Raw genomic sequence first — 27,756 nt, 5'->3', positions numbered from 1 at the left:
TTGACGGCACAAGCAGGACAGCAGCTCCTATGTGTGGAAGTGGCAGTGCTGCCTCTCCACCCCGCACAGGAGGAGGTAACATCTGGGCTGCTAGTCTCCTGCCAGCTGCAAGACACCATCACGGAGCCAGTAACTGCTTGGGAGGTGACAAGAAAGCTGTCTTTTACCAGAAGGGAGGAGCTCAGTCACAACAGAAACAGCTCACACGCGTGGTTCTCGCTCCCAGCACTGGGCAGTGAGGGATTAGCCCCCCCTGGATTCCCAAGTGAAAGCCCCAGCCCTTTTGTTGGCCTTAATGGGAATTTTCCCAGGTTCTTTTTTGCCACCTGTCACAACTGTGCAGGCTTTGGGAAGAGTCAGTGCCCTGGGGTTCCCCAGCCCCACAGGGGTCTGTGCCTGTGGGGTGAGAGGACCTCCACCCCAGCAAGGAAAAGGCCAGGAGGATAATTCTGCCACTGCTGGGGGCAGCTTCTCACCCCAAAGCTACTCGCAGCACTCTCCCCCTCCACACCCTCCTTGCACCCCTGGGATGCTTCTCCTGGGGCTGTTCCTCCTCTGGCAAACATCACCCATCATGAAACCAAACCAGGCTGAGGCTCATCTCAAGATGGAAACACAAAATATGTCTGCATCTGCTCATCCTCCTCATCTTTGCAGGGCACGTCTTTGCCACCCCTAAAAGTGCTCAGGAAAGCTGCACAGACCTTGGTCACACCTGGGATGCACAGAGGACACAGGAGGGAGTCGGTTAGGATTCATTCAGGCACAGATGCAACTGAAATCCATCCCAGCCTGATAAAACAAGCAGGTTAAGTGGAGTCTGGAAGGGTGGCGAAGGGTTGAGCGGCGAGGAAGGGAGACCACAGCGGATGGGCCCTGGGTGCGGTCAGGTACCCCAGGCAGGGCTCCAGGCTGGGGGAGGAGTGACTGGAAAGCTGGAAAGGACCTGGGGGTGCTGGTGGACAGAGGGCTGACCATGAGCCAGCAGTGTGCCCAGGTGGCCAAGAAAGCCAACGGCATCCTGGCCTGGATCAGAAACGGTGTGACCAGCAGGAGCAGGGGGGGTGATGGTGCCTCTGGACTCAGCACTGGTGAGACCCCACCTTGAGTCTTGGGGCCAGTTTGGACACCACAGGATAAGACGGACATGGAGGTGCTGGAGCGGGTTGAGAGAAGGACAGCAAAGCTGGTGAGGGGGCTGGAAAACTGCCTTAGGGAGCCTGGCTGAGGGAACTGGGGTTGTTGAGTCTGGAGGACTGAGAGGACACCTTATTTGTTCTCTACAACTACCTAAAATGAGGTTGGAGTGAGGCTGGTGTTGGTGTCTCTCCCAGATTACTGATGATAGGACGAGAGGAAATGGCCTCAAGTTGCACCAGGGGAGGTTTCCATTGGATATTAGGAAGAATTTCTTCCCTGAGAGAGTGGTTAGACACTGGAAGAGGCTGCCCAGGGAGGTGGTGGAGTCACCATCCCTGGAGGGGTTCAAAAAACAAGTAGATGTAGCACTTGGGGCTGTGGTCTACTGGTTATGGAGATGTTGGGATGAAGGTTGGACTTGATGATCCTAGAGGTCCTTTCCAACCACAGTGACTCTGTGTGACAAAACAGAGGAACGATGGCAACCCCCCAGCACAGAGGTACGTGAGGAGTCCTGACAGCTTGCTGCCACCCGTGACACAGGTTTAAAGCATATTTTCTTGGCTCCCGAGAGGCTCTTGAGCTCAGGTGGCCAACTTCAGCTTGTGCTGGCCACTTGCTGCAGCTGTGACACCGTCGTCTCTCACAGCAAGCCCCTGAGTTGCCTCTGCATAGATGGACATTGTCCCTGGGGCTGCTGAACAGCCATGCTCCTCGGGCAGGGGGGCAGCAGGAGCTTCCTCGGGTGCTCCTTGCAGGCAGTGCAGGAACAGAGAGGTTCTGGAACCAAAACTGGCTCGGGGCACATGAGGTGGCCCCTCTGCCCAATCCCATCGCTGTCCCCACAGCACCAGAATTCCCCAGCATAAGCTAAGCACTCAGCAAGCCTTGCAAAATGATGTTTGAACAGATACAAACCCCCTTCTTTAAACAGAGAGGATCTCTTCAGTAACCCTTTCCCTCCTGGCTTGCCTAGCCAAGAGGCTCCAATCCATCAGCACCCACCAGAGCCCAGGGGTGCTGCCCCCCTGCAGAGCACCAGGCCAGCAAGAGGTGATGGTGGCAGGGGAGAGAGCTTGCAGTGGGTTTGGGACAGGGTGAGGGCACAGGGTGAGCACTTCAGGGCAGGCTGAGGGGTGCAGGGGAAACTCAGCAACAACCACGGCGGGTACGGTGGAGTGAAACACACTGAACAGGGGCACTGACATATACTCCTACAGTCATGAAGGCTAGAAAAGACCTAGATCATCAAGTCCAACCATCACCCAACACTCCTATGACCATTAAACCATGTCCCAAGGGCCATGTCCACACGGTTTTTGAATCGCTCCAGGGCTGGGGACTCCACCACCTCCCTGGGCAGCCTGGGCCAATGCCTCACCACTCTGCCAGGAGAGAAATTCTTTCTAAGATCCAGTCTAAACCTCCTCTGGGGCAACTTCAGCCCATTGCCTCTTGTCTTATCACCAGTTACTTGGGAGAAGACACCAAACCCCACCTCACTCTAACCTCCTTTCAAGAAGCTGTAGAGAGCAATGATGTCTCCCCTCAGGCTAAACACCCCCAGGTCCCTCAGCTGCTCCTCACAAGCCATGTTCCCCAGAGCCCTCAACAGCTTTGTTGCCCTTCTCTGGACCCGCTCCAGCCCCTCCATGTCCTTCTTATCCTGTGGAGCCCTAAACTGACACCAGCACTCAAGCTGTGGCCTCCTCAGTGCTGAGTCCATGGGCATGATCACTTCCCTGCTCCTGCTGGCCTCACTAGTGCTGACCCAGGCCAGGATGCTGGTGGCCTTCTTGGCCACCTGGGCACACGCTGGCTCATGTTCAGCCAGCTGCCCACCAGCACCCCCAGGGCCTTTTCTGCCAGGCAGGATCTGCCTGCGATCAGGGATCCTGCAGCAAGCCATCACCATCCATCCCCCACTTCTCTTGACACCACCTCCCCAACGTGCGGCTCCCTCCCGTGTGACACCAGGCATCACCCCCCAGCAGCTCCCTCCAGCTCCAGCTCCGGCAGCTGCCAGCCCAGGTGCGGGGCCGGGCAGGACCTGGCACAGTCAGACACAGTGGCAGTGGCCACCCTCTGCTCAAGCTGGCCTGGGGAGCTCAGCTCTGTGGCACCCAGCAGTGAGGTCGGCACCCGTCCTGCCCCCACCCACCACCACGGGCAGCTGGGGGTGTACCCCAGGGTGTCCCAGGACCCATTGCCCTCGGCACCCTCTTACCTCCACGGGGCTGCTGGAGCCTGGGCAATGTGCAGAGCAGCTCTTGGGCAACTGGAGGCTACTGGGAGCCCCAGCCAAGCCTTGATGAAGGTCTCCCCATTGAAACTGGGTCCCGAAGCCAGAGCACAGGGGAAGAAAGCAGCGAAGCAGCCACCTGGGACTCTCCAAGCACATGCAGGGAACACCAAGGCAAGGAAACTCAGCTGGGGGATTCAGAGAATAAGTATTTTTTTTGTTCCAGCATGGAAACTTGGTGACCGAACAGGTGAAGCAGCTCCTCCAAACCCTCCTGCATTAAGAAAAGAAATGGGGGTTAGAAGCTGTTTTTGCCTTACAGCTATGGAGGTGGATTGGGTTGAAGGGAAGAGTCCAACCTGTGACAGCTTGCTATGCGGCCAGCCAGCCTCACAGCACCCTCCAGGAGCTCCTGGCTCCAGAGCTGCCACATCCAGTGTGGCCACCATCGTGTCTCTGTGGAGGGCAGACCTGCACGCAGTGTGGCCATGGAGCTACACAGGAGGAGACCCAGGGGAGACAGAGGGAAACTGTGGGAGGGAACCAGCCCCAGAACAGGCACAGGGAGAAGAGCAAGGAGCCAGGGACTACTCCTGCAGCACAGTGACGGCCACAAGCCACCTGCCTGAAGTGGGGCAGGTCTGTGGGCACGCAGTGATGTCCCACCATGCTCACAGCCCCTTCCCAGCATGGCAGAGACTGGCCGGACAGAGCTGGCTGGGCCTCTTCCCCCCACCCCGCCTTCCACCTTCTCACCAGCTTAAGGTCACCTCCTCATCCCGCCCATTAGCGAGAAGTCAGGATTGGCCCTTTGATTTATTTAAGCAGTGACAAAGATTTTAAAGTGTTGGAAGTGCCATTTTTCACCGCCGACTAAAAATAGCCGAGTGAAATTCCAGAGCTGCCTCCCAGTGCTGCTGGCTGCGCTCAGCTTCCCAGGACAATGACATTTGTAGCCTGCTAGCAACAACAGCACGGGCCAGGCTCCAGCTCCCGAAATAACAAGTTATAAAGGGCAAATTCTGTCTTTAATTACAGCCAGGCAAAAAAGTAGCGTTTCAAAAAGAGCATTATCAGAATATCTGAGCACACGGTGCCGATGTGAAACCGAGCCGGGGAATGTGGCAAGAGTGGTGTGGGTTTACTAGACATGAAATACAAATTCAACGTGTGTTACCAAGGGCACCAGGCCCAGGCAGTTGAAGCATTTAGAAGAGATGAAGCCCTGGGGAATGAAGAGGGGAAAAAACACGCTGAGAGAGCCAGCAGAAGGTGCTCACCCGCCGCAAGCACGGCTGTGGGGTCCAGGTTTGGGAGTGGGGTGGTGCTGGTGGAGCAGCATGGGGCCAGGACCCTGGGGGCACGCTTTGAACCTCCCAAGGAGATGCACAGAAGTGGCTCTGTGTGACACGTTGGAGGCAACACTATTTCTCCTCTCGCTTCCAGGTAACCAAGATCTGATACCTGCTGGGGAGATGGTCAACGAGGCTGCAACAAACCGCTGGCTGAAGGGTTGAAGGGCGCCAGCCGCCGTGTTTTGGCAGCTCCAAGGAAGAAAATCGTTTCACCGCCTTTCTCTCCAGCAGCCTCACCTTTCTGTAACTGCAAAGTGCCTCTGGACGAGTTACAGACCGAGCAGCTTTTGCTGCCAGCCAGCTGGAGGGGCTTAGGGGTGCACGGCCCGGCATGTGGCTCCCGTGGACTGGCCACACTGGTGTTCTCTCACTGAAACATGAAGGGGAAGAGACCTGAGAACCAGCCAAGGAGATTAGTGAGGAAACAGCAGCTTCCAAGCACATCTGGCACAGAGAGCTTGCGACACTGCATCAGGCAGCTCTCGGGCATCCCTCTGCAGCAGCCAGGCTTCGCTGCTCCTCCTTTCCCCTCAGAATGCAATGCTGAAAAAGCAGAAACCAGGTTTGCTGTCGCTGCCAGTAAATGGTTAACTAAGAACAATTTCTGTGGTTTTTGAAAACAATATACATCCACATGCCTGGTCCCACCAGCTGGTGAGACTGTGTGGGCAGTTTTCTGCAAGTAAAAGCTTCTCCTGTGACATTCGCTGACGGATGGGATTATTTTTTTCTAATATTTTGTGCTGATCTCAGCTCGATGCTTTTATCTGCCCCACGAGCTGAACGGAGATCAGTTTTCTGGAGCGAGGCTGTGGCAACGTGAGATGCATGCAGCAGAGTGGGGTTGTGCATCAGCTTTACTCTGCTCCGGCAGAAACGTCACACCTCCCAGAGCTGCGCCCTCCTGAGACGCGAGGAGCCCGAGCCATGTGCTCCCCTCTGCCCCAACTCCAGATCTCGGACCGTGAGGCAGAAAGCACAAGAACTGAGGTCCAGCTGAGCTCCCAGAACACCTCCTCGTGGCAGGAGCAAGCACCTAACAGCAACAGGCAGGCAGCTACACGGCCCAGATCCTGCGCTGCTACTGGGGCAGGAGGTGGGTGCTCAGCTTCAGCCAGAGAATTGCTGCCAGGCAAGAGCAGCAGGAGGGTTGTTTAAATTCCTGCTACTAATGATGTTTTCTAGGTACTGCCTTCCTAGGCAGTGAGGGAGACAGGTCCCCTCTGAGAAAGTTGTTCTTTACATCTAGGTTGGGCACAGAAGCCAGAGGTGTTGGGCACAGAAGCCAGAGGTGTCGGGCCCACACAGCTTCTGATCCAGGTTTGTCCCACATTACGAGACAAGGTAGAAAAGGTTTCTTAAAAAAAAAACCAAAAACCAACCAACACCCAGGTGTTCTGTGACTGAATACGAAGAGCAGGTTTCTTCATCTGTAGGGTGGGTTTCATCAGCCTCAGTTGTTCAGCAGACCACTCCAGGTAACACTCACAGCACAACTTGCTTTGAATGTGGGTTGCTGGTTTTTACCCCCCCCCCCCCCTTTTGAGGGTGTTTTGGTTTTTTTTTTTTCCCCCCCCCCCCCGCTTCTGAGGTTAAGTTTCTACTACAGCTTAAGAGCAACTCAGTACAATGAAGAAACAAGATGTTCAAGCCCAAGTATGGAACAGCCACCTCAAACTTCAAGTTACTGACCTGCAGCTGGCCCTGAGCTGAGAGTAAAACAGATGTTTCCTGGACTTAAGAGGAAAAAAAAAAACATCAGGAGTCCGCACTATATTCTTAAATATGGTTTAATACTCTTCTCCATTTCTGTACATCACAACACCAAGATATCACTGCTTGGGATCTCTCTGCAGAGGCTATATAGTATGCGAAGGCTAGGATTTTTCACCCCCGTTTAACGTGTTTGTATGTGTAAGTGTAATACATATCAGTATATATTGATATACACATCAATATATAATGCAATATATATCACTGAAGAGAACACATTGATTAAAGAAATACAAAAATTTGGCATCATTTCCAAACTTAAATAGTAAAAATAAAAACTACAAAAAGGAGCTGCATACCCTAAATGTATCATGTGAAACAACAAGCAGTATATTCAAAAATGTAAATTTACATCCAATTTTTCTGGTCTTGTCATGTCACATTAGACCCATTTACAATGGCAAAATCCAGAACATACCGCTGTGGAGCCCGCAAATGTGCTCAAACCTGGGTCTGTGCAAATCCGGGGTGGACCCAGTCACACGTTCCGTGAGATTCCAGCTTGGATGTGGAAACGACAGCAAAGCCATCTGCCAGGTTACAAACCAGGGCTACAAATCATATTGCTCACAACGACAGTAATTTTGGACCTCAAAAAACAGCGTGGCAGAAATTTTAAGACAAACTTCCCCCTCACCACCCCCATCTCCATCTCCATTCAAGTGAAACAGGATTATTGTGAAAAATAGGCAGGTATGCAGCTTGGAACAGAAGCCGCTTTTGACTTGATGCACCAGGAGTGACAGAGCCAGGGCAGACCAGACCGAGCGGGTACCACGGTGTCCAAGCACCCCTCGGAGGACCCCAAAAAAAGCAGCCAGATTCGTGCATTACCTCGTTGCCAATGCTCACTCCACCCTGTCTGTCAGACCCCCTGAAAAACCCTCAGCCGCTTCTAGGAGGTTGAAATGCATTCTATATAGCAGGTAGGACAAAAAGCTTTCTTCAGTCTTGATGCCACCAGAAGTTTGAACCCGTTCAAGGTGCTTTAGAGCTCAGCGCCGGATTTACAGGCCGCTTGGGAGCCGACAGAACTCTGCCTCAGTGCTGGGAGATGGATGCCCCTGGGGGGCTGTCCTGGCCCCCAACTGACCGGTATCGAATGCTCCAAATGCACCAGCACTGAGGGTTCAGTCAAGGACTCCACTGGCTAAGAACGTCTGCAAATAACCCGCTTCCCGTTAAAGAACCTGGGGTTCAAATTCACATCATCAAGGAAACCTTACACAGTCCTAAAGCCAAAAGAAAAACCTTAGTCAGGGACAAAACAAAGTGTACCTTACTTCACTTAAATCGGATGTTTATTTTCTGTCAAGACTGAAAAAAATAAATCCAAACAAAAAAAAGAAAGAAAAAAAAAAAATCACCAACCAAAAAATTCCTGAAGGCTGCACTGCTCAAATCCAAATTAAGCCCAAGACTTGAGCAGCATTTTCATTGCAATCAATGAAGTGCATTTATTTCCTAGTTTGTGAGAGCAGCGCTTCTGCAAATAGATTAAAGCACGTTTGGCTGGTAAGCCTCCCCAAACCCCCTGAATTTACAAGCCACACGTTAGAAGCCAGCACTCCAGCTAATGCCTTCTCATTCTTTTGAAGAGAATGAACGGCTCCAATTTCCTTACGTTTCTTCTTCTGCAGTCTAAGCTGAGAATGCCATGTAAATGGGTCAGGCTGCTGCCAAATGCAGCGACTGATTTCTCCAATCAAAGTAGAAAGAAACAAACCAGTAGGATCTTATTTCTATTAAATTTTGAAGGAAGAGGTTTACAGCAGTTAATGTATCATGAAGGTTAAAAAAATCATTTTCGTAAAATACAAGAGCAACCAATTTCACCATTGAGTAAAAGTAAAAACTGGGATTCTTTTTAAATTAGTCCAAAGTGGCATATAGGAACTTAGTAGCTTGCTGCTGTACTGACACTATGACAAATCAAAGTGTAGGGTTTTGCTTTTTTAAATCCAATGCTTGTGGATCAAGTTCTGGAAATGTTCCAATTCTAAGGCAGGGATCTGTTGTGTTTTCCACCATGAGTTTGCTCCTTGGGTTGGATGCTGGAGGGGCGAGGCACGTTTTGCCGGACCCAGGTCGACTACCTAGTAGTCATCAAGGTCAAAAAATTCATCGTCTCCTCCTTGGTATTCCATTCCCTGGAAGTCCACTCGGTACCGCAAGATACCTGGTAAAAACAACACATTTGAGCTTCTTCAAAATCCAAAGAGCTAGAAAGGCATTTTAAACCGTTTACTGAGCCCTGTCTGCACGTCAAGAGCTTCTCGACTCCATTTTCAGACGCTGACTTGGCCCTTGCACCGCAGGTCAGGCTCGGAGTGCAGCTCCAGCGATGGTGCCACAACCCTGTTACAGCCTGGTCCGACCTGCTGGCGAAAGGGGGAACACCCATCTGCCCAGCACAGGCCAAGGCTTCTTCTGGAAAAGCTGACCCTGTTCTAGGAGGGCCACACCTCCAAAAAAATACCAGATCGTTTGTCCTGACAGACCTGCTCAGACAAAGGCCTGTCAGTCAAATTCAGCCCGCAGCTGGCACTGAAGTAACTTTTACAGTGGAGGGAGAGCAGCATTTAGTGGCTGTCCTGCTGCTCTCTTCCCACCCCAAACACCAGCCTGGGCTTCTGGGAAGCCTTTGTCCCTAGAAATATTTACTTAGGTGAAGGGTATTCAAGGAGTATTTCAAGTCTACAGAGACTGGAGCATGGTAGCAACAGGGATACCACCATGCAAAGAGGATGGATCTGGCAGGACAAGAAGGATACCTGGAATTACAGACCCTGAGAAACCTGTTGCTCCTTATGTAGCCAAACAATTGAAGCTTGTGTCCCCCTGACTGGTGTTCTCTGGCCCCCAGAAATGCATCTTCACAACAGACTCATCTTTGTTTTGCTCTGTCAGAAACAGTGTGGCCAGCAGGACTAGGGCAGGAACAGTCCCCCTGGACACTGCACTGGGGAGGCCACACCTCAAATCCTGGGTTCAGTTTTGGGCCCCTCCCTCCAAGAAGGACCTTGAGGAGCTGGAGTGCGGCTAGAGAAGGGCAGCAAAGCTGGGGAAGGGTCCAAAGCCCAAGTCTGGGGAGAAGGAGCTGAGCTTGTTGAGCCTGGAGCAAAGGAGGCTCAGGGGAGACCTTCTGGCTCTCCACAGCTCCCTGACAGGAGGCTGGAGCCAGGTGGGGGTCGGGCTCTTCTCCAAAAGAAAAAGAGACAGGACAAGAGGAAATGGCCTCAAGTTGGACTAGGGGAGGCTTACATTAGACCTGAGGAACAGTTTCTTCCCCTTGAGTGTTGTGTAGGCCTGTCCCAGGCTGCCCAGGGCAGTGGTGGCGTCCCCATCCCTGGAGGGGTTTCCAAGCCATGGAGATGTGGTGCTGAGGGACATGGGTCAGTGGGGACCTGGCAGTGCTGGGGGAATGGTTGGACTTGATGATCTGAAAGGTATTCTCCATCCCAAACAATGCTGTTTTACACTCATCAACCTAAACACAGCAAATGGCAGCAGCTGGCTTATCAGCAAATAAGCAACAGCTTTGTCCTGGAATCCCTTGTCCGGGGAAAACAATATGCACAGCAGGTGATTTTGCTCTACCCTGCTACTGATTTTTGTCAGACAAGCACATGATCTATCTGCACCTCCACCACACTTAGCTGAAACTGATCAGTGAGCTCAAGAGGAGGACCCAAGGCTTCCAGAAGCCTCGTTTCTCCTCAGATTTGGTTTAAAAATACTTTTATTTTGAAAAGAAGCAGAGGACCAGGAAGCAAAGCACAGGAAAATTCTGAGAGATGAGTAACAAGATATCCAACTGCTTCAGAAACTAGGCTGCTGTTTGTCAGAGACCACTTCTACACAGCAGGACGTGGTCTGCCACAGAACTACTTTGCAGAGCGAAGCAATTCCCAGCCCTTCTGGAACCCATCAGCTGGGAAGGATGACAGTCTACCCTCTGAGCACTCTGGAGGACAAAGGGACCCCAGGAACACAGTCGAAGTGACAACTGCCTAACATGCTGCATCATCTTGCCAAATACAGAATGAATTCACCTGGAGATCCCTGATAAACACAATTTCTTGAACTGGCATCATGACTAAGAGAAATAAGTTTAACCCCACATGTGCTGGCACCAGATTATCAAATCAACCATTAAAAAAAGAAACACTTTTTTCTTGCAGTTTACCTCCAATTCCTCCAAATCCTTTCACAAATTGGGATCCTTCCTGTGATTTGTCTGTAACAATTTCCAATGTTGCTCCAAATTTCTTGTAGTTGTTTGCAAACCACTCCAGAAGGGGCATACTTTCTATCAGTTCATGTTCCTGGCCGGTCTACGTAGACATTTGAGGGGGAAAAAAGAATTAAAACAACAAGTTACAGACCCTGCAATGTTAGGTATTGAGAAAATTCATATCAAAAGTTGTCCTTGGCTTAAAGATCAGCACTGTCTTTTCAGCCCTGAGACAGAGACAGCAGCCTTCATGCTCAGCAGGCTGGAGCAGCCCGGCACACTCGCCAGGGCGTTCCCGAGATCTGTACTGGACAAGTTGGCACGAGCTGAAGGCTCCTGGTGCTGAGAAATTAAACACTGACAGGCCTTGTTTCAGGCCTCTGTGCTACCGAAGTTAGTGCAGAAGCAGGAGAGAAAATGCCTCGTTTCTTCTGCTCAGCTGTCACCTCATGCTACACTCTTAGTTTTCACCCTTCCTTTTCGATTTGCTCCATAGCCTGCTAACAGTCCCTCGTCATTCATCTAAGCAGGCACTGTTTACTCTAGGAAATACTGATCTGTGCAAACACAGAGGCAAAAAGCATGGTTTTCCAAGCAGAAGGCTGAGTGATTATTGGCATAGAAACACTGCACCGTAGCAGATAAGACCACAAACCTTCCGTGCACAGAAGGAATTAGCAATTACCCCACCAGGAGGGAAAGCAGCTGGACATGGCCACCCTGGCAGCTCCAACACAAGACAGGTGACCACCCTTTTTCCAAGGGACAGACTTTTTTTTTTCCCCCAGCTTACTCCACAAAGTAATACCCATCCTCCAGCCCGTCAAGAGTTTTTTGACTTGAACAGGCAACAAACTCACAGACAGTGAAAGACAGACCCACATTTTAAATACACCTAGAAGGTAACTCTCCCTTGCGCTTCCTGCAATCATTTCTAGCCTCACAGAGATTTTGTACTGACCAAATCAGTGCACAGAAAGCAGGGAGCAATGGTTTGGGGTCTCAGCCTGCATGTTGCATGGTGACTAGCCAACCCTTTGAGCAAATGGTATGATGGTGGTCAAAGACCCCATATTGCCTGTCCTTTCAACTCATTTACACAGCCTTGGGACTGACAGCAGGGAAGACTGGAGAAAAGCAAGAATCCAGGGGTTACATTGAAGGTGAACAGGAAGAGCCAGGGGCTACCACCTTGAAGTCTCATGTGAGTGCCAGAACAGTCATCATGCTCATGTGCTGGTGACAAACTAAGCCCAGATGTTCAGAATGCTACTCCAGTACACCAAGCATACATCTACAGGCCCCAAAGCTACAATACCTCTTTGTCTGTGAAGTGGGATTTATCCTTTTCTTGCTCTGGTGTCAAATACAGGATCTTCTCCTCTGAGACGGAAGAGGATACAAAAAACCAAACAATTAGATTGGCTAAGACTACCAGATGCAGGTTAAAGCCAGCAAGAGGCTGCCAAAAGGCCGCAGCTACAGCACAGAGGGTTTGGTCATTGACACTGCCTTTCCTTTTAGTCAAAGCTTTATGGGAAACCAAACAGGGCCCAGCAGTAGAGCATGGCTGTAGTACCAACACCACCAGGCAGAGGTCCTGCTGTGGGTGTATGGTTTGTCTAGAGCCAGTAAGAAACTGGTTTCTGGCCATAAGGGTCAAGTCAGTCTCCCCTCGGTGCTGCCCTGGTATCACATCTATACTTGCACAACTGAAAGGCAGGTTTCACTCCAGCTCTGTGACAGACTGCCATGCCAGCACTGCAGTTCTTTCTCCACAGTGCAAGCTTGTTAGCTTCAGACTTCTCCCCCAAGGTAGAAGGGAAGCTGCAAGTTAGTGACCTGCCTACACACCACCCCTGCCTTGAGCAAGTCGTTCAGGATCTACTGAGGCAGCTCCCCCAGCATAAGCTACCCAAGGCTTAGGTGTTAAACCCTTGGGGACCTCTCTGTCACACAGCAGCACTACCTACCCTCCGTGCCTTGGCAGTGCAGAACGTATCTCATTATATCCAGATTTTCATAGACTATCAGGATTTCTACTGCTCCCATTTCCAAAGCTTTTAGTGTATCTTCGACGCCGAAACAGTACTTGCCCGTGTCCTGACTGATTTCGTCGAAGTATCGTCCTGCAGCCAGGATACACAGACAGACTGTCATGAGCACTGATCAGGACACACACCTTTTTAACAAGCCTGACTGGAACACAAGGGGAAACTGGCGGAGGAGACCGCAATGCTGCTGAAGGAAGCGAGGGGTATGGTAACATGTCAAAGCGTGTCATTTCGAGCATTCAGCAGCAGGAAGTCAGCTCCATCCCACTGCCCCGTCAGGAATCTCACTCCACTGTGGAACAATCAATCCGACCAGCCCACCAGCAGGCACTATTTAACCTCACTCTTTTCAGGATAAGGTAGCTCCTGTTACTATTGCCATCAGGTGCTTTCAAATTCACAAGGTGTCTGCTGGCAGTCAAACAAGGGATCGTTTCCACTGCAGTCTTAAAACAAAATAAATCTTAACTCTCATCTTCTTGAAAGCACAAGCAATCTGAGGAGATACTTTTTCCCCCTCCCATTCAAAAGTAACCAGAAGGCCTGAAACTAAGGTGACCTCTGACGAAAAGATGAACAGAGAAGTTCTGAGAAGCTTGATGGGGAAAAAGCACCAACAAAAGCCCCCACACCTTAAACTCCCAGTAAGTCCTGCAGCATTTGAGGTAGTGCCCAGGTAGCAGAAAGGATCACTACAAGTCATGCTCTGCTCAACTGAGAGAGCACTGCAGGGCTGAGGCAGCACACAAAGGCATTACCAGAAGGTCTGGAGCAACATCAGCACGCTCAGTCAACCGTATCTGGCTCAGGAGAAGGCTGAGCATGTAGTCACATACCTATTAGTTTCTTCTCTTGAATGAATTTCACATTGGAGAGGACCTCAGTTGACAACTCAATTGCTTGATTGAATCCATTTTCTCCTCCGTATGAAATGTCAACTAGTTTGAGCACTTTGGATTGCAACCGCTGAGCAGGAGGAAGAGGAGACATAAACAAGAGTCTGTGACACAGCTCTGCCATGAGAGTGCTTCATAAGGCCACGAGGGCAAGCACCTGGCAAGAGTCACAGCATTCATCTGTTTTACTTCACTTGCAAGCAGAGGCTCCGAGTCACAGGGACCTCTGAATGCTTTACATTGAAGCACAAATTTTCAGGCAACAGGGCCACAGAGATTAGGTTTAGTGGAGTTTAATTCCAATAAAGCTTCTTCTTCAGATTTGGGAACACAAAGAATACGAACACCATTTCCAAACCGGGGAGGGCAGTTCCTTATTAGCACTGTTACTCTGAAAAGCAGATCTTACCTCCTTGCAGGAGGACACCCCTCTAGCATGCATCAGATTTTTAATTTTGATCAAATCGCTCAAGATACCAAAGCCACATCCCTCCCCAGACGCACTTTATACCAAAGCTACTATTAGTATCACCGGGCTACTGCTGACAGCTGAAACGTTTGGGCTTTGCTCAGAAAAGGCCACTCACCTGGTCAAACATGTCAGATTGACTTAATTCAGTTTTGAAGTCAGCTGATCCAGCTAAAACGAGACCAGCCACGTTCACCTTGTCGCCAGAGATGAAGAGCTGCACAGCCGTCTCCGCCACCTTCCTCACGTAGTTGTGTCGCTTCTCCATCCGCAAGCGAGCGAAGCGCAAGGCAGACTGACCTCCTCTACCTGCACGAGAGAGCAGAGGCCAGCTAGCAATTTGGAAGCCGTTTCATTTCAGGGAGGTTATTAGTGCATGGTCACAGCTGGGCCCTGAAGCCAAGGGTGGACGCAGCCTCCGGAATCAGTTTGCCACGAGCAGAGCCAGGGGCACTCATTGAGACGGCAAGTGAATGAAGAGGGTTCACTCACAGCAAGAGATTTTTCTCCATGTATCCCACAGAGGGAAATATGTTGTTGGGTTGGTTTTGTTTCTTTTTATACAGACTCAACTCTCTACAGAAATTTTGAAGATCTGTGCACGTTTTCTACAGCCTGGACTTTCATAAGCCGTCTCCTTTGTTACACTGCCTCACACACTTCTCTTGCTGATGCAACACATCCCAGTGGTCTCTGCTGCAGAAACTTCCTGGGGGAGAGGTTCTATTTAATTTTGTCCCACCCTGCTCTACAGAGAAGGACAGCAAACCAGGGGCAGCTAACAGAAATCCTCAGTGGCTCACTACAGTACAGCATCATGTAGTGGAACTAGAATTTTGCTTGCTCCATTAGGCTCTCGTGCTTCTTGCAAGGAACAGCTTCCTGCTTTTTGCTGTGGTTTGCATGTGACACCATCAGATGTAAACTTCAAAGATGCTACCAAGTGGTATTGCTGCTCATGATAGTAAGATTTAGTTAAGAGTGTCCCAAAACCAAGTCGTGTCACATGCGCCAAAAAATAAGAAGAGCCACTTTAAGAAGATAAACTGCATATTACAGTGATTCATTAATTTTGACAGAAGGCTCAGACTAGAGGCCTTGCTGTCAGATTTCAGGGGAGCAAAGAATTGAGTAGAGCTAAACACCCACAGGGCAAGTTCCCTGCTTCTGCCCTCACACCCCACCCCGTGATATTCTGCTGCAAACAGCCTGGAGACAGACTGGTGCCATACCGTGCTTCTTTGGAAGATCCACAGTGAATTTGTGCAGGACTTCTCTTGTGTTTCCTTGAAGAGTTCCAAAGAGTGCACCACTACCATCTATTACAATAAAGCCAAACTTGCTGTCGTCGGAGAGCAGCGCTGTGAGAGCCTGGAACAGAAAATGATGTTGTCAGCAGTAAGCAGCAGTTTATTAAGGACCCAGGTTCAGAAAGGCTCCCAGAAACAATACACCTCAATAAATTTTTGCTCTGTGGGTGGTCATTGCTATTTTTTACAATTAAACTGGAGGAAAAGCAGCAGATTCAGGAGCCGAGACTACGCCTGATTACCCTCTCACACAATGCCCAAAGAAAGCAAACTAATGTTCAAGCTTGATAACCATTTTCACAGCATTACCTACTCCATGGCAGGGAGGTTGGATTAGGGGATGTCTAGGGTCCCTTCCAACCTAAACCATTCTACGACTCCCACAGGCAGGTGTAATAGAAAACCCCTCGAGATCAGCTCTGGAAGGTGTTAAGTAAAACAGGTCACAGCTCCATAAGGCTGCATCACCTGCAGGGCTGGCAAAACTGGAAGAGAAATGTCCCTAGCACTCCATCCAGGAAAGCAGAAGTTGCTTAGCTCACTGGTTTAGTACTCCACAGCACCAACACTGACCAGCTTTGAATCTGAGAACTACCACCAATACTTGAAGTCAGCAGGTTTGCTGCACCTGCTGACCTCAACAAGTCTCAAAGGTAGAATCATGAAATCTGTTGTGGCTATGAAAAGGACCTGGGGGTGCTGGTTGACACCTGGCTGGAGATGAGCCAGCGTGTGCCCAGGTGGCCAAGAAGGCCACCAGCATCCTGGCCTGGATCAGCACTAGTGTGGCCAGCAGGACTAGGGCAAGGAAAGTCTCCCTGGACTCAGCACTGGGGAGGCCACACCTCAAATCTGGGGTTCAATTTTGGGCCCCTCACTCCCAGAAGGACCTTGAGGGGCTGGAGTGTGTCCAGAGAAGGGCAACAAAGCTGGGGAAGGGTCTAGACCTAGGTTTGTTGAGCCTGGAGCAAAGGAGGCTCAGGGGAGACCTTCTGGCTCTCCACAGCTCCCTGACAGGAGGTTGGAGCCAGGTGGGGGTTGGGCTCTTCTCCCAAGGAACAAGCAACAGGACAAGAGGAAATGGCCTCAAGTTGGACCAGGAGAGGTTTAGGCTGGACATTGAGGAACATGTCTTCCCCAACAGTGTTGTCCAGGGCTGTCCCAGGCTGCCCAGGGCAGTGGTGGAGTCCCCATCCCTGGAGGGGTTTCCAAGCCGTGGAGATGTGGTGCTGAGGGACATGGGTCAGTGGGGACCTGGCAGTGCTGGGGAACGGTTGAGCTCAATGATCTGAAAGGTCTCTTCCAACCAGAAGAATTCTATGATGCTATGCCAACTCAGCCTTGCAAAGCAGATTTAAGTAACAGCAGCAATAACTGTCCTGTGCATAAGTGGCTATAGAGAAGACAGCCATAACACCTGCTGGAAAATGTTATCCTTCAATTTTCTTGCCTTTAAAGCAGGCAGCTAAATTCATCCTGAAAAGTTAAGTTGACCAACAACTAAAGCACTGCTTAGTATCAAGGTTTTTGAGTTACTTTTCTCCCAATTTCCTGCCCAGCCCTGGTGCTGGTGGTGTGGGACATCCACAACTACTCAAACTCTTGTCCCTTTTTTGAGGGACCCTGTCAGCTACTGCTCCCCCAAGGGCAGCCTGAGCAGGTGGGCACATTCACCACACACTCCTGCTCACTTAATATATGCTCAGTAAAAGTAACGGCAAGAACCCTCTTTCTGGCTGGCGAAAAACCACATCAGCAGGATGGAAAACTTGTGAAATTCCAGATTGTTTTAAGTCACCAGTTGAATACTGGAAGAGTGATTGTGTTGGTTTACTGCACAGGACCTTAAAAGTGCCTCCACGCCTGCCAGCTCGATTACTGGCCTGAATGGAAAGAATAAAAAACCATCAGTCATCCCTATCCAAAATCCACACAACCAAGTCTGCAGCTTTCAAGCTTAAAAGAAACAGACACTAAGGTTTACTGGGAACTACTGGCCAAAATAAATATTCCGTATTAATTCCTCAGCAGTGGGATGAATGAGAGGAGGAAGTGGCATATTACACTGCAATCCATTTAACTGGGGCAGAGCCAAGCAAATCCTGTGACTGGAATGAACGCTCCAGCCAAGGTATCAAAGTAAGTCATTGTAAATCCCACCCTTCAGACACATATCAGGGCTGACATCTCCCTTGGGAAGTCACTGCAGATTCACACAGGCAGGAAAATATGTGGAGGAAGCCTTATCAGATACTCTTGCCAGGCAGCAGATGACCACAGCTCTGATGTTCTTGAGTCCCTCTCATTTTAATAAAGTAGCCAATGGCCAGTGATTCCCTCAGTTTCCCCTTCATTAGTTCGATGTCAGCAATTCCACCGTTTGACCTATCAAGCACAAAAAAGGGACTATTGCTTTTGTCCTGATCCTTCAGCCTGGGCCGAGTTTCCTCTTTGCAGCTTCAGCCTAAAGGTGAAGGTCATGTCCTTCCCCAGCTCCTTGCCATACCCTCACTTTCACAAGAAATCCGTGGAGGTACCAAGCCCGATGCCCTGGCTGTTGAGTTCTAGTTGCACGTTGGGAGGAACCACTGGGTTAACACCACAGCTCTACAACCAAATGAGATCGATGGACAAATCAGGACTTCAGTGCCAACATCATCTCATTGCTCAAGACACTATACAGCAGGCCTTTACAGCTAGATTTGATTCTGCAGTGCAGACAATACCAAGTACACACTCAAAAGGACACAGGAGAGCCAACAGCCCATGGAGGAAGGTGTCGTTAATAATCACAGCACCAGGAGCAGCAATTACCACAAATTCCTCTCAAGTTATTGCCACTCTCTTGCTGAGCAAGGCTCCACACCAGCAAGAGTGTATTTACAGCTGCCTCCTGGGAACAGCCCTCGGGCAGCAGCTACTTTTTTTTGTACTGAATCAGTGCCCTGAGGCAGTAGCTGCAGCCAAGACCAAATTAATCCCTTTCCTGACAGAGCAGAGGACAACCCACCACTGTCCACCTAGTGCCAACAACTGCAGGGACAAACATCTCCCTCGGCTTGGCACCTCTGGCTCTCTCCTGAATTCTCCCATTTACCTCTTGCTTTCAGCTGCCTGTGGACACGGGGGCTCAGCAGAACTCAAGAGCTGTTCCTGTGTGCAGTTTTGTTATTCTGGTGGGTCAAAGGTGTATCTGGATTTCATCCTTGGTGGGGAGATAGAACAGTAGGGATGTACCTCACCTGTGCAGCTTTCCTTCCTGTACTCTTCCTGCCCAAGTCATGGACCACATCTCCAAAAACCCAAGCAAAGAACAACAACTAGGTCACTGCAGGGCCTGTCAAGTCCATGTCATACAGGTCTGATGACAGGCAATTAAGTCTCAAGTCCACATTATTGTGGTGAACACCAAGGAGGTGAAAGGCAGCCAGTGATCCATTACCAACACTGAGCCAAAGCAGACTTGGACAAACTCACCCATGTCATCCACATTACTTTAAATATCCCTCAAAACCATTCATTTCACTAAGATTAGTAGGTGCTGGAGAAAAACAATCCCACTTCACCCCAGACAGATTAGGCACTTTCCAGTTCTCCATCAAGGGTCTTTGTTAACACCTCCTGTATCAAGGCTGGCAACACTAATATTATCTTGGCATTACTTTAAGGCCTGGCTTGGAGTAAGATCTATGGGCCTCTACAGTTAAGAAAAAAACACTGCTTCCAGTTACAGAGAAAAGCTTACATCTGTGGGTTACCCAAACTCAGCAGTTACTAGCTGGGCCATAAAGTCAGCTGTAGTAGGAGCTGGACAATATCTCAACTCCTTTCAGCAAATGTCACACATTTCTGAATAGCAGCCAGTCACAGGCCATCCAGTGGCTTCACCAGCAGGATGCCTTAATTAAAGCCTGCTGCTCTACAGTTCGTGACTCAAGCTCACCAAGCATTGCTCCAGAGAGAAGCAAAGCAGTCTGACTTTGACCACTGCAAGACCAACAGGCAATAGGAGTCTTCTTACCTCTGTGTGAAATTTGTTGTCACACAAATACAACGACGTATTGATTGGTTTAAAAGGTTCAAAGTCAATGTTCACTTTCTTCTCTTTTCCTTCTTCTGTCACAATTGTCCCACAGTAAACAACCAGACCATTTGGAGGTACTACAAAGGACACAATGCAATTTTAGATCACAAAGAAATATTGCAAGCTGTACCCATCATAACTAACTACTAAGCTTTAAGACTTCAGGTGGAGTTGAAACCAAAGATCCCACGTTTTTTACTTCTCGTTTACCCCACCTCATTCCCTCCCAGATGGAAAAACAAACTAATTTGGTGCACCTATAGTCAACAGTTCGGAGCATGAAGCTAAAGGTAACACTGGTGGAAAGAGCTGCAACAGCATGTATTTGTCCGTTGAACTTGTGAGCTTGCACACGCACAGAATCCTGGAAGAGGCTCAATATCCCTCCAGAAATAGGCTGGCTGTTCCCCTGAAGCTTTCCTAGTTCTTCCACAGGGATTTACAGACTGCCCATCTCAAAGAAGGCCGCTTGCCAGCATGAAGACAGTCATGATGAACTCTTTTCCAGTACCCATTTTAGATGGTGTGGGTCTATTTCCTCCCAAAATGATGGCAGCTGCACAGCGACGTGCACAAGGCATTCCTAAGCTTCTGCTTGACGAAGGCCAAGGACCACCTTGCTAAGCTAGTCCCACGGTCCACCCCTGAAGTAGCCACCCACGGGCAACATACCTGAACGTCAGTGCAAAACAGCAGCACAGGCCAATAGATTTGATTAGCAGAAATCTGCATAATGCAGGAACATAAGGCTGCTCCCGAGCAAGGGCAGTCTGCCAGCACCCCCAGCAGCTAGGAGTTACCTTTGTTATAGAGTTTCAGTCTTTGCTGTACAGATGTAATGGCTCCCAGCACTGAAAGGCGATTCACGCGGGACTTGATGTTGGAGGCGGTGCCGAACTCGTCCGCTAACATTTTTGCCACTCGTGAAATCTGGTCTTTGGGGGGAATGATCAATGATATCATGCTGGTACCATTGCTGAGAAAGGAAACAAAACAAACAAAAAAAGATGGGTTGTGAGCAGCCAGCAGCCAAGGCAACAAGCGTCTTCACACACTATTTCATCCATGCAGCTGCCTCTCCTCCCTCCCCCACGGAGGCTTCACCTCACTGTTACCCTTCTGCTGGGCACTCATGGGAGAGAACAAACCAACCAGGCTCTTCAGAGGACTTGACTCCACAACCAAATGTTCAGGCTGGCCACTACCAAGCAAGGCCTCCAAAAGCTGCTTGTTTAACCTGGGATGCTACTCTGGAAAACACAACGTATTCACCAGCCTAAGGGCTGCAAGCTGAAAGCATGCAAGCAGTTCCCTACAGACATTAGCTAAAACAATGCAGCCACATACTTTAAGGCCATTTTAAAGCCCATTCCATTTGTCCTCAGACAGCTGGAGCACTAGGCAGCCCAAATGCTGGCTTAACACATGGTTTCCCTCAGATTAAGACAGAAAACTCAACTGGATGGCTCCTTTTGTAGCAGTTAGTCTTTTCTACTTTCCTACTAGCACTTTGCTTTATAAAGAAGCTCACCAGCTGTGGCAGCTGCCTTAAAGACTTCTTAAGTACACAATCCAGTTCAGAAGCATCAACCCCAAGCACAGAGTCAGGAGATAAGACCCCACAAATCACAGAACTGCCTGAAGTTAAATGAGAAAAAGTTGGATATTCATTTTGCCTATGGCTTTGGGGTGGATCCTGCAGAACTCTTAATCCCCAAAGCAGCCTTGTGGCTCAAATCCATCCAAAGCCAAAATGAAAGTCAAAGAAGCTCCTGTCTGCCTTCCAGCAGGTACCTCCCATCTGCCACTGAAGTATCCCAGATGTCTGAAGCGCCGCTTCCGCATCGTCTCAAAGTTAACCCAGACCTCACACTTTACATTAGAGTAATGGCACAAAAATCAAATACCTCCTCATGTCCTCTAGCCCTCTCAAGGGGAAACCAGCTGTGAAAAAACCTCAACTCGAGATTCTGAGTCAGAGAACCAACAAAGTGCTTTTCAGCCATAAAAAACCTCAACCTGAACCCAAGGTTTTGTTCTTCTGCATTGCTTACACCAGGAGACAACTAACACAGAACCTGCTTGCTGCTGCTTCAGACTATCATGCACTAGCATCCTGCCTGAAGTGTTTGGGCTACAGAGGCAGTGGAGAAGTGCTTTAAAAAGCATCACTTCATTAGCCTCTTTACAGAAGAAGTTGCACAGCCCTCTTCCAAAGATCTTCAATTCAGGCCAAGTTGAAACGGATGCTGGTAGGTCAACCAAGTCCCTGACCTTAAAGGCAACTAATTGGTTTTAATATCCGAGATCCCCACACACACTAATCAAGGAAGTTGCAGAGAGACACTTGCACACGTTATTCCCAGAAGGGGCTCTGAGCCACGCTGACAGCTATCAGACTTCCAGGTCACACCAGCCAAGAATACTCCATCTACCACTCAATTAAAGCTGCTATCTCCCCCAGTGAATGGCAGCAGCCTTAGGGGAGAGATAATGGCCTATCATTCCCAGCAGGCTCTTTTGAGTGAGAGGCTGATCAGAATGAAAGCAACTCTTCCTGCCTCTTCTGAAAGTAGCACTCTTAAGGGAAGCTCACGAAGGCCATTTCTTCCTCTGAAAGAAGCTTCTCAGGCTTCCCAGAGAGGAGAAAGCTCTGCACATCACATCTAACTTGCTGCAGGAACTGAGGGCATCCTGGTGTGGTAGGTGGGAGATGGGATCATTATGCCTCTCGGGCACTCCACAGCTCTCCTGCCACAAAGAAATTTCATGCAATTTTTCCTGTATTGAGGGCACAGAGGAAAGAGGAGGCAGCAAGCTAGGAAGCAGGTGGGAAGAGCAAGAAGGAAGATGGGCTGTGCTCTCCCAAGATCAATTCTTCAGTAGAAAAGCACTTGTAAAGGTACCTTCTGTTTTCAAATCCCAGAATTCCAGCACCATGGGGGTTGGATGGACCTCTGGAGATCATCCCATCCAAACACCCTGGCTCCAGCAGGTCACCCGCAGCAGGGTGCCCAGGATCACATCCAGGTGGGTTTGGAATCTCTCCAGAGAGGAGACTCCACAGCTTCTCTGGGGAGCCTGCTCCAGGCTTGGGCACCATCACAGCAAAGAACTTTCTCCTCCTGCTCAGGTGGAACCTCCTGGGTTCCAGTTTGTGCCCGTTGTCCCTTGTGCTGTTGCTGGGCACCACTGACAAAAGTCTGGCCCCAGCCCTTTGTCCTCTGGGGGCCCTTTAGCTCTTGCTCAGCATTGATCAGATCCCCTCCAGAGTCTCCTCTTCTCCATCTGATGAGCCCCAGGGCTCTCAGCCTTTCCTGGCACAGAGATGCTCCAGGCCCCTCAGCAGCTTTGGACTCTCTCCAGTGGTTCCTTATCTCTCTTGAACTGGGGAGCCCAGAACTGGACCCGGTATTACAGAGGTGGCCTCACTAGGGCAGAGCAGAGGGGTGCAAAACTTCCCTTCACCTGCTGGCCACACTCTTCTGAATGCACCCCAGGAGACCACTGGCCTCCTTGGCCCCGAGGACACATTGCTGGCTCATGGTGAACTTCCTGTTCAGCAGCGCTCCCAGGTCCTTCTCTGCAGAGCAACCCAGGTCCTTCTAGCAGGTCAACCCAGGAGAAATCCCAGCCCCTGGCCTTGTGTTATGTTCCACCAGCCCAGGAATAGAGGCACCAGCAGCTCTGCACACTGGGAGCCAGCTGGCCTGCACCAAACCCACACCTTGAAGGGGCCACTGTACCTGGTGATTATTTATATTACACACAGAGTCTTATCTCTAAGGCAGAGTCACATGTCAGCCAAATCACTGTTCCTTAGGAGCACTCTGCCCAAAGCATGCTACCTGAGGTAATTTGGTGGAGTTCACAAGCCCTCGTGATTTATTACTGCAAACAAATAACTGAAAAGGTCTCTCAGATGATGCATTCTCCTGCATTTAAGTCTGAAAATTCACACAGCACAGTACTGTGCTTGGTCCAACCCTTCAGCAGATTCCAGCCTGGGTTTCTATCCAAGAGCACCTTCCATTCCCAACACCGAGTGCGTTTCTTGGGTTTGATGTACTTTCACCACTATTTACTCAGCCCAAACTATTTTTGGCATTACCCAGCTCCTGCAGAATCCATCAGAACAGCAAGCATGCAGCTTGCCACCGCAGCTGGAGCACCTCACGCTGCAGAAGCCCGGAGCAGAAGAAGCCAGTCAGCTTGTCACCCCATGTCCCAGCACCCCAAGGAGGGCAGCCCCTGCCAGCATGCTGCTGCCTGCTGGATACAGCTACTCTACCTAAGGAGTTCATCAGGCAGCCAGCTAATTGAAGGTAACAGTCAGCACCCTCCTTGTCTCCCTTGCCATTAAACAAGCAGGATCTGATCACTGAATTAGATCATGTCCCACAGAGGTTGAGACCAGCAAGACACCCAGCTGGAGCAGATGTGCATTCAAGTGACCAGGATGGCTGCACAACTCCCTCACACACCACTAGGACCTTGTTATCCTACCACAGGAGAGCGCTTTTCCCCTCTCAAAGCAAGCCTGCACCTGTACACGACCTTACTGCAGGATGGCAAGGTCTAAAAAAACCTGTGGCTGTATCTGCTAAATTCACCCCAGTGAGACAAAAACATAGCAAAGAGTTTCTAAGAAAGCCGGTGTTCAAAAACAGTTAGAAAAAAATAGGTTACTCCACACAGCAACACAATTTCCAGGTTTTCTACCAGCTTTTGCAGGCACTGTGCCCAAAGAAGCCAACAGGTATTTCTGAAGGATCCCATGCTGCTTCCTCTTCCCATGCAGCTGCTGGATGAGCTGTGCACCAGGTTCTAGAGTACGTGTGCTCTGGGAACAAGGCAGGGGAAATCCTGCTGACTACTGCCTCCCGGAAGGAGCCTTTCCAAAGAGCAGGCCTCCAAACCCGACAAAGAGCGTGGGACATCTGCTGCCAGCCAGGACCTCATTACAGAACTGTTACAGTGAACAATTAAGTAATCAATCCAGATTAAGGGCAGTGCTTGCAGTGGGATCGAACGGGCAACGGGCTGGTCCTTCCCCGTGTCACCCCCAGCACTCCGTGACTCTCGGCAGGACCCCGAATTCAAAACGCAGGACTGCTAAGAGGTCACCCCTTCTCCCTGGGTGTTAGTGCACCCAAGACAAATCACACTAGAGCAGCTGGAGGCTAATGCTTTCAGACTGAGCTGAGCCAGGGGGTTTTAAGCAGCTCGAGCCAGTCGCTGTCCCTGCTCTGGGTGACGGAGAGCTGCCGCTGGAGCGCGAGTCCACGCGTCAACCCCAAAGTGCCCCGAGATGTTTGGTGTATAAGAACTTGGCACCCCAGACCCCAGGATGATGGCACCACGTGTGCTAGCGGGCAAGGGACAGGGGAGGAGAAACAATTAGAAGCATTATGGGCACCTGTGCACAGGCTACAGAGACCCAAGGGGGCGATTAAGCACCAGGCACTGGGAAGGTAGAAACGCTTTGCTGTCTGGGTACTATGGTTCCTGCTCATGCTGTGCCAGTAATTGGCAATTAGCTCTGACTTAGCCTGGCCTGGAAAGTACCAGCATTAGGTGTCTCTAGGATAGAGGATGACGACCAGCACTCCAACTCTGCTCCTACACCACTGCAGGTGGGCTCCAGCCTCGCTTCTACAACCTGCCAGAGTTGTTGGGGGAAAGGGGAAAGCAAAACCAAGAATGTTTTGCTCCCTCAAGACAGAAAGTCCTTCAGAAAATGGAGGTTTATGGATAGGACAGCCCATTCTACTATTAAAGCTTCAACGTTACTACAGTTTGAATGCCAGACAAGCATGCCACAAAGCAAACAGCTTTCCCAGCCATGGAGAGGCCCAGGAGCAGACGTTAACAAGTTCCCACAGCGAGGGACAGTGTGTGTGGTGCCGAACCCTCGCTAACCTAGCCCCGAAAAGCTGAAGGGAGAAGTTTTGCCACCAAGCAGGTACTACAGCATCCAAGCAGCTCTTTCTCCCTGCAAGATCTTCCTGTGCTGCCCAAGAGGCACCATCCATGGTGCATCTCCCCGTGCCTGCCCAGCGGCGGTACTGCAGACCTAGAGAACAGGAAGAGGGATTTGTCAGGAGACCCCGGAGCAGATGGAGGCTGTGCTGAGTCCCAGACCACACCTGGCAGCAGAAGCAGTGCCCACTGCATACACGTCTGATGGTTCACCATGAGGAAGCCACCACAACAGAAGGCAAGTGCACAAAGCAAGCAACGTATCTCATTTGAAGTCAGCTGCCAAGCATCCTCCATGGATGGCTGTCACTACAGCAGGCAGCAGAGCCTCCTGCTCCGGGTGGCCACCTTCATCTACAGAGACTCAGTTTCTACTCTCTCACTTGTCAGAGGGAACAGCCGAGCAGATCCTCAGCCCCTCAGCTCTCAGCTGAAGCTAGAAACTGGTCTGGTGGTTTTTCTAAAAGGCCCCTGCCATCTCCTGCAGCGTTACGTCAGTAGGATGGCTACCTGCACAGCCACATACCACACACACCAAACCAGCAAGCACCAGCTGGAGCTCCCCTCAACTTGGCAGACAAGAGCAATCCCAACCAGAAGCCTGAGAAGGAACAGTCACTCAACCTGTCTCCCGGAATTTGGGATATGTGCTGGCAAAGGAAAGCATTAATTTAACAGATGTGCTATATAAATAGCAGTCACTGGCCTATCCTGTGGTATCAGAGACTTGACAAACAGCAGCTGGACTGTAGCTGTTCCACAATGAAACATTTCACACTAATAGCACGTTGTGTAATGGGGGGATGCAGAGACAAGGAAGCTCAGGCATTCTTTGTGACTCAAAATGAGCTTATTTTTATGGGGCACTAGCTTCGTGAGCATCTTGCTTTCCCCAGGAACTAAGGGCAGCACAAGGCCTGCCTGTCACTGGCAGGAGCGTGGAGGAAACAGAGTTTAGATAATCTGGTGCTAACCACATACCACAGCTACAAAGCTTTCTATGAAATAACTGTTGTCACATACTGTTTCAAGCAATGTTACTTTCCCAAGGTAACATCTGTTGGTCTTCATCCAAGAGGACCAGGGATTACTGGGCAGGCATCCTGAGAAGCCCAAGCTGCCTGGACAGCCAAAACTGCTAAAGTTATACCAGTTACATCACTGACTCGTCCACACCCAGCTGCAGGTCAGATCCCAGCAATATCTGTGTAATCCAAGGCAGAACTTCACAGGCACATGCCACAGGTCCAAGAGAAGAGACCTATTTCTGAACAAATATCCACATGGCACTGCAGGCACAGCACGCTTCCACAAAGGACTACGCGCAGTCCACACCAGCAATGATGCAAGTAAAGAATATTTGAGGGATTTTTGATCCTATATCTGAGCAGAGATGTTGAATGAAGTGCTACGAAAACTAAGTGTTCTGTGGTGTAGGCAAATACAAAATTGCTGGTTTGGGTTCTGTTACAAAACACGGGCCATTAGACACTCCCTACCTGTTCAAGCCCTGTGTGCAACAGCACTGACCTTGCTGGAGGGAAGCTTTACACATATGCTCTTGTAACTTATGAATTATGGCTGTGAAGCACATAAGTCATAGCCCTTTAAAACCTTCATGTCTTTTAATATACAAAGCCTTCATCGAATAGCAAGTGGCTCAAGTCCACTCGAGATGCCAGATTTTGAGAGATGACAACAGATGCAAAAGCTACGTAACTTTTCCTGGAAATCCTGTCAGCCTGCTAGGGAAAAGCACAGACAATCTTTAGAGTCTAGGATCCCTCCAGTGCTTCAGAGGCAACGTCACCTGGAATCTTACCCAAAGGCTTCATTGCCTTTGAGAAGATGGGCTGAATGCTTTGCAACAGACAACCGACACACCTCGACCTCATGGCTGCCTGAGAAGCAACAGCTTTGTGGGATGTCTCCATCAGAAACAGACGAATGCCCGCTCCCTGTTCAGATGGTGGGCCCAAAGCACAGCTTGAGCAAAAGACAAGTGCTGCACAGGTGCCTAAACAGAGCACACAACACCAGTTAGCTGACAGTGGGACCTACCATTAGCTCCTTTGAAGTGTAATGCAGAGTTGAGCTGGAAGCCACGCTGCTGGCAGCACTTTGTGCAGCATCATTTCAGCAACAACCTCACAACCCCCCTCTCAGAGGCATTCTGCATTTCACCACTGTACACCAGAACTCTGGATCATCCAT

The 27,756-nt window shown here is 50.0% G+C and overlaps 1 protein-coding gene across 1 annotated transcript; it reads right to left on the bottom strand.

The window, feature by feature from the left end:
* Positions 1-7,938: 7,938 nt before the first annotated feature.
* On the bottom strand, positions 7,939-27,055 carry ETF1 (eukaryotic translation termination factor 1). The gene is made up of 10 exons (XM_008949360.1): positions 27,042-27,055; positions 20,361-20,536; positions 19,498-19,637; positions 15,399-15,537; positions 14,285-14,475; positions 13,638-13,767; positions 12,721-12,876; positions 12,066-12,130; positions 10,700-10,847; positions 7,939-8,689 (listed from the first exon to the last, which is right to left on the bottom strand). Exons 2-10 carry the CDS (start codon positions 20,521-20,523, stop codon positions 8,607-8,609), a joined length of 1,215 nt encoding a protein of 404 aa, XP_008947608.1. The 5' UTR covers positions 20,524-20,536; positions 27,042-27,055; the 3' UTR covers positions 7,939-8,606.
* Positions 27,056-27,756: the final 701 nt, after the last annotated feature.

The sequence above is a fragment of the Merops nubicus genome, unplaced genomic scaffold (genome assembly GCF_000691845.1).
Source record: "Merops nubicus isolate BGI_N331 unplaced genomic scaffold, ASM69184v1 scaffold2841, whole genome shotgun sequence".
NCBI classification, from domain to species: domain Eukaryota; kingdom Metazoa; phylum Chordata; class Aves; order Coraciiformes; family Meropidae; genus Merops; species Merops nubicus.
The sequence above is the reverse complement of the archived record's forward strand: the minus strand, read 5'-3'. Positions and strand labels throughout refer to the sequence as shown.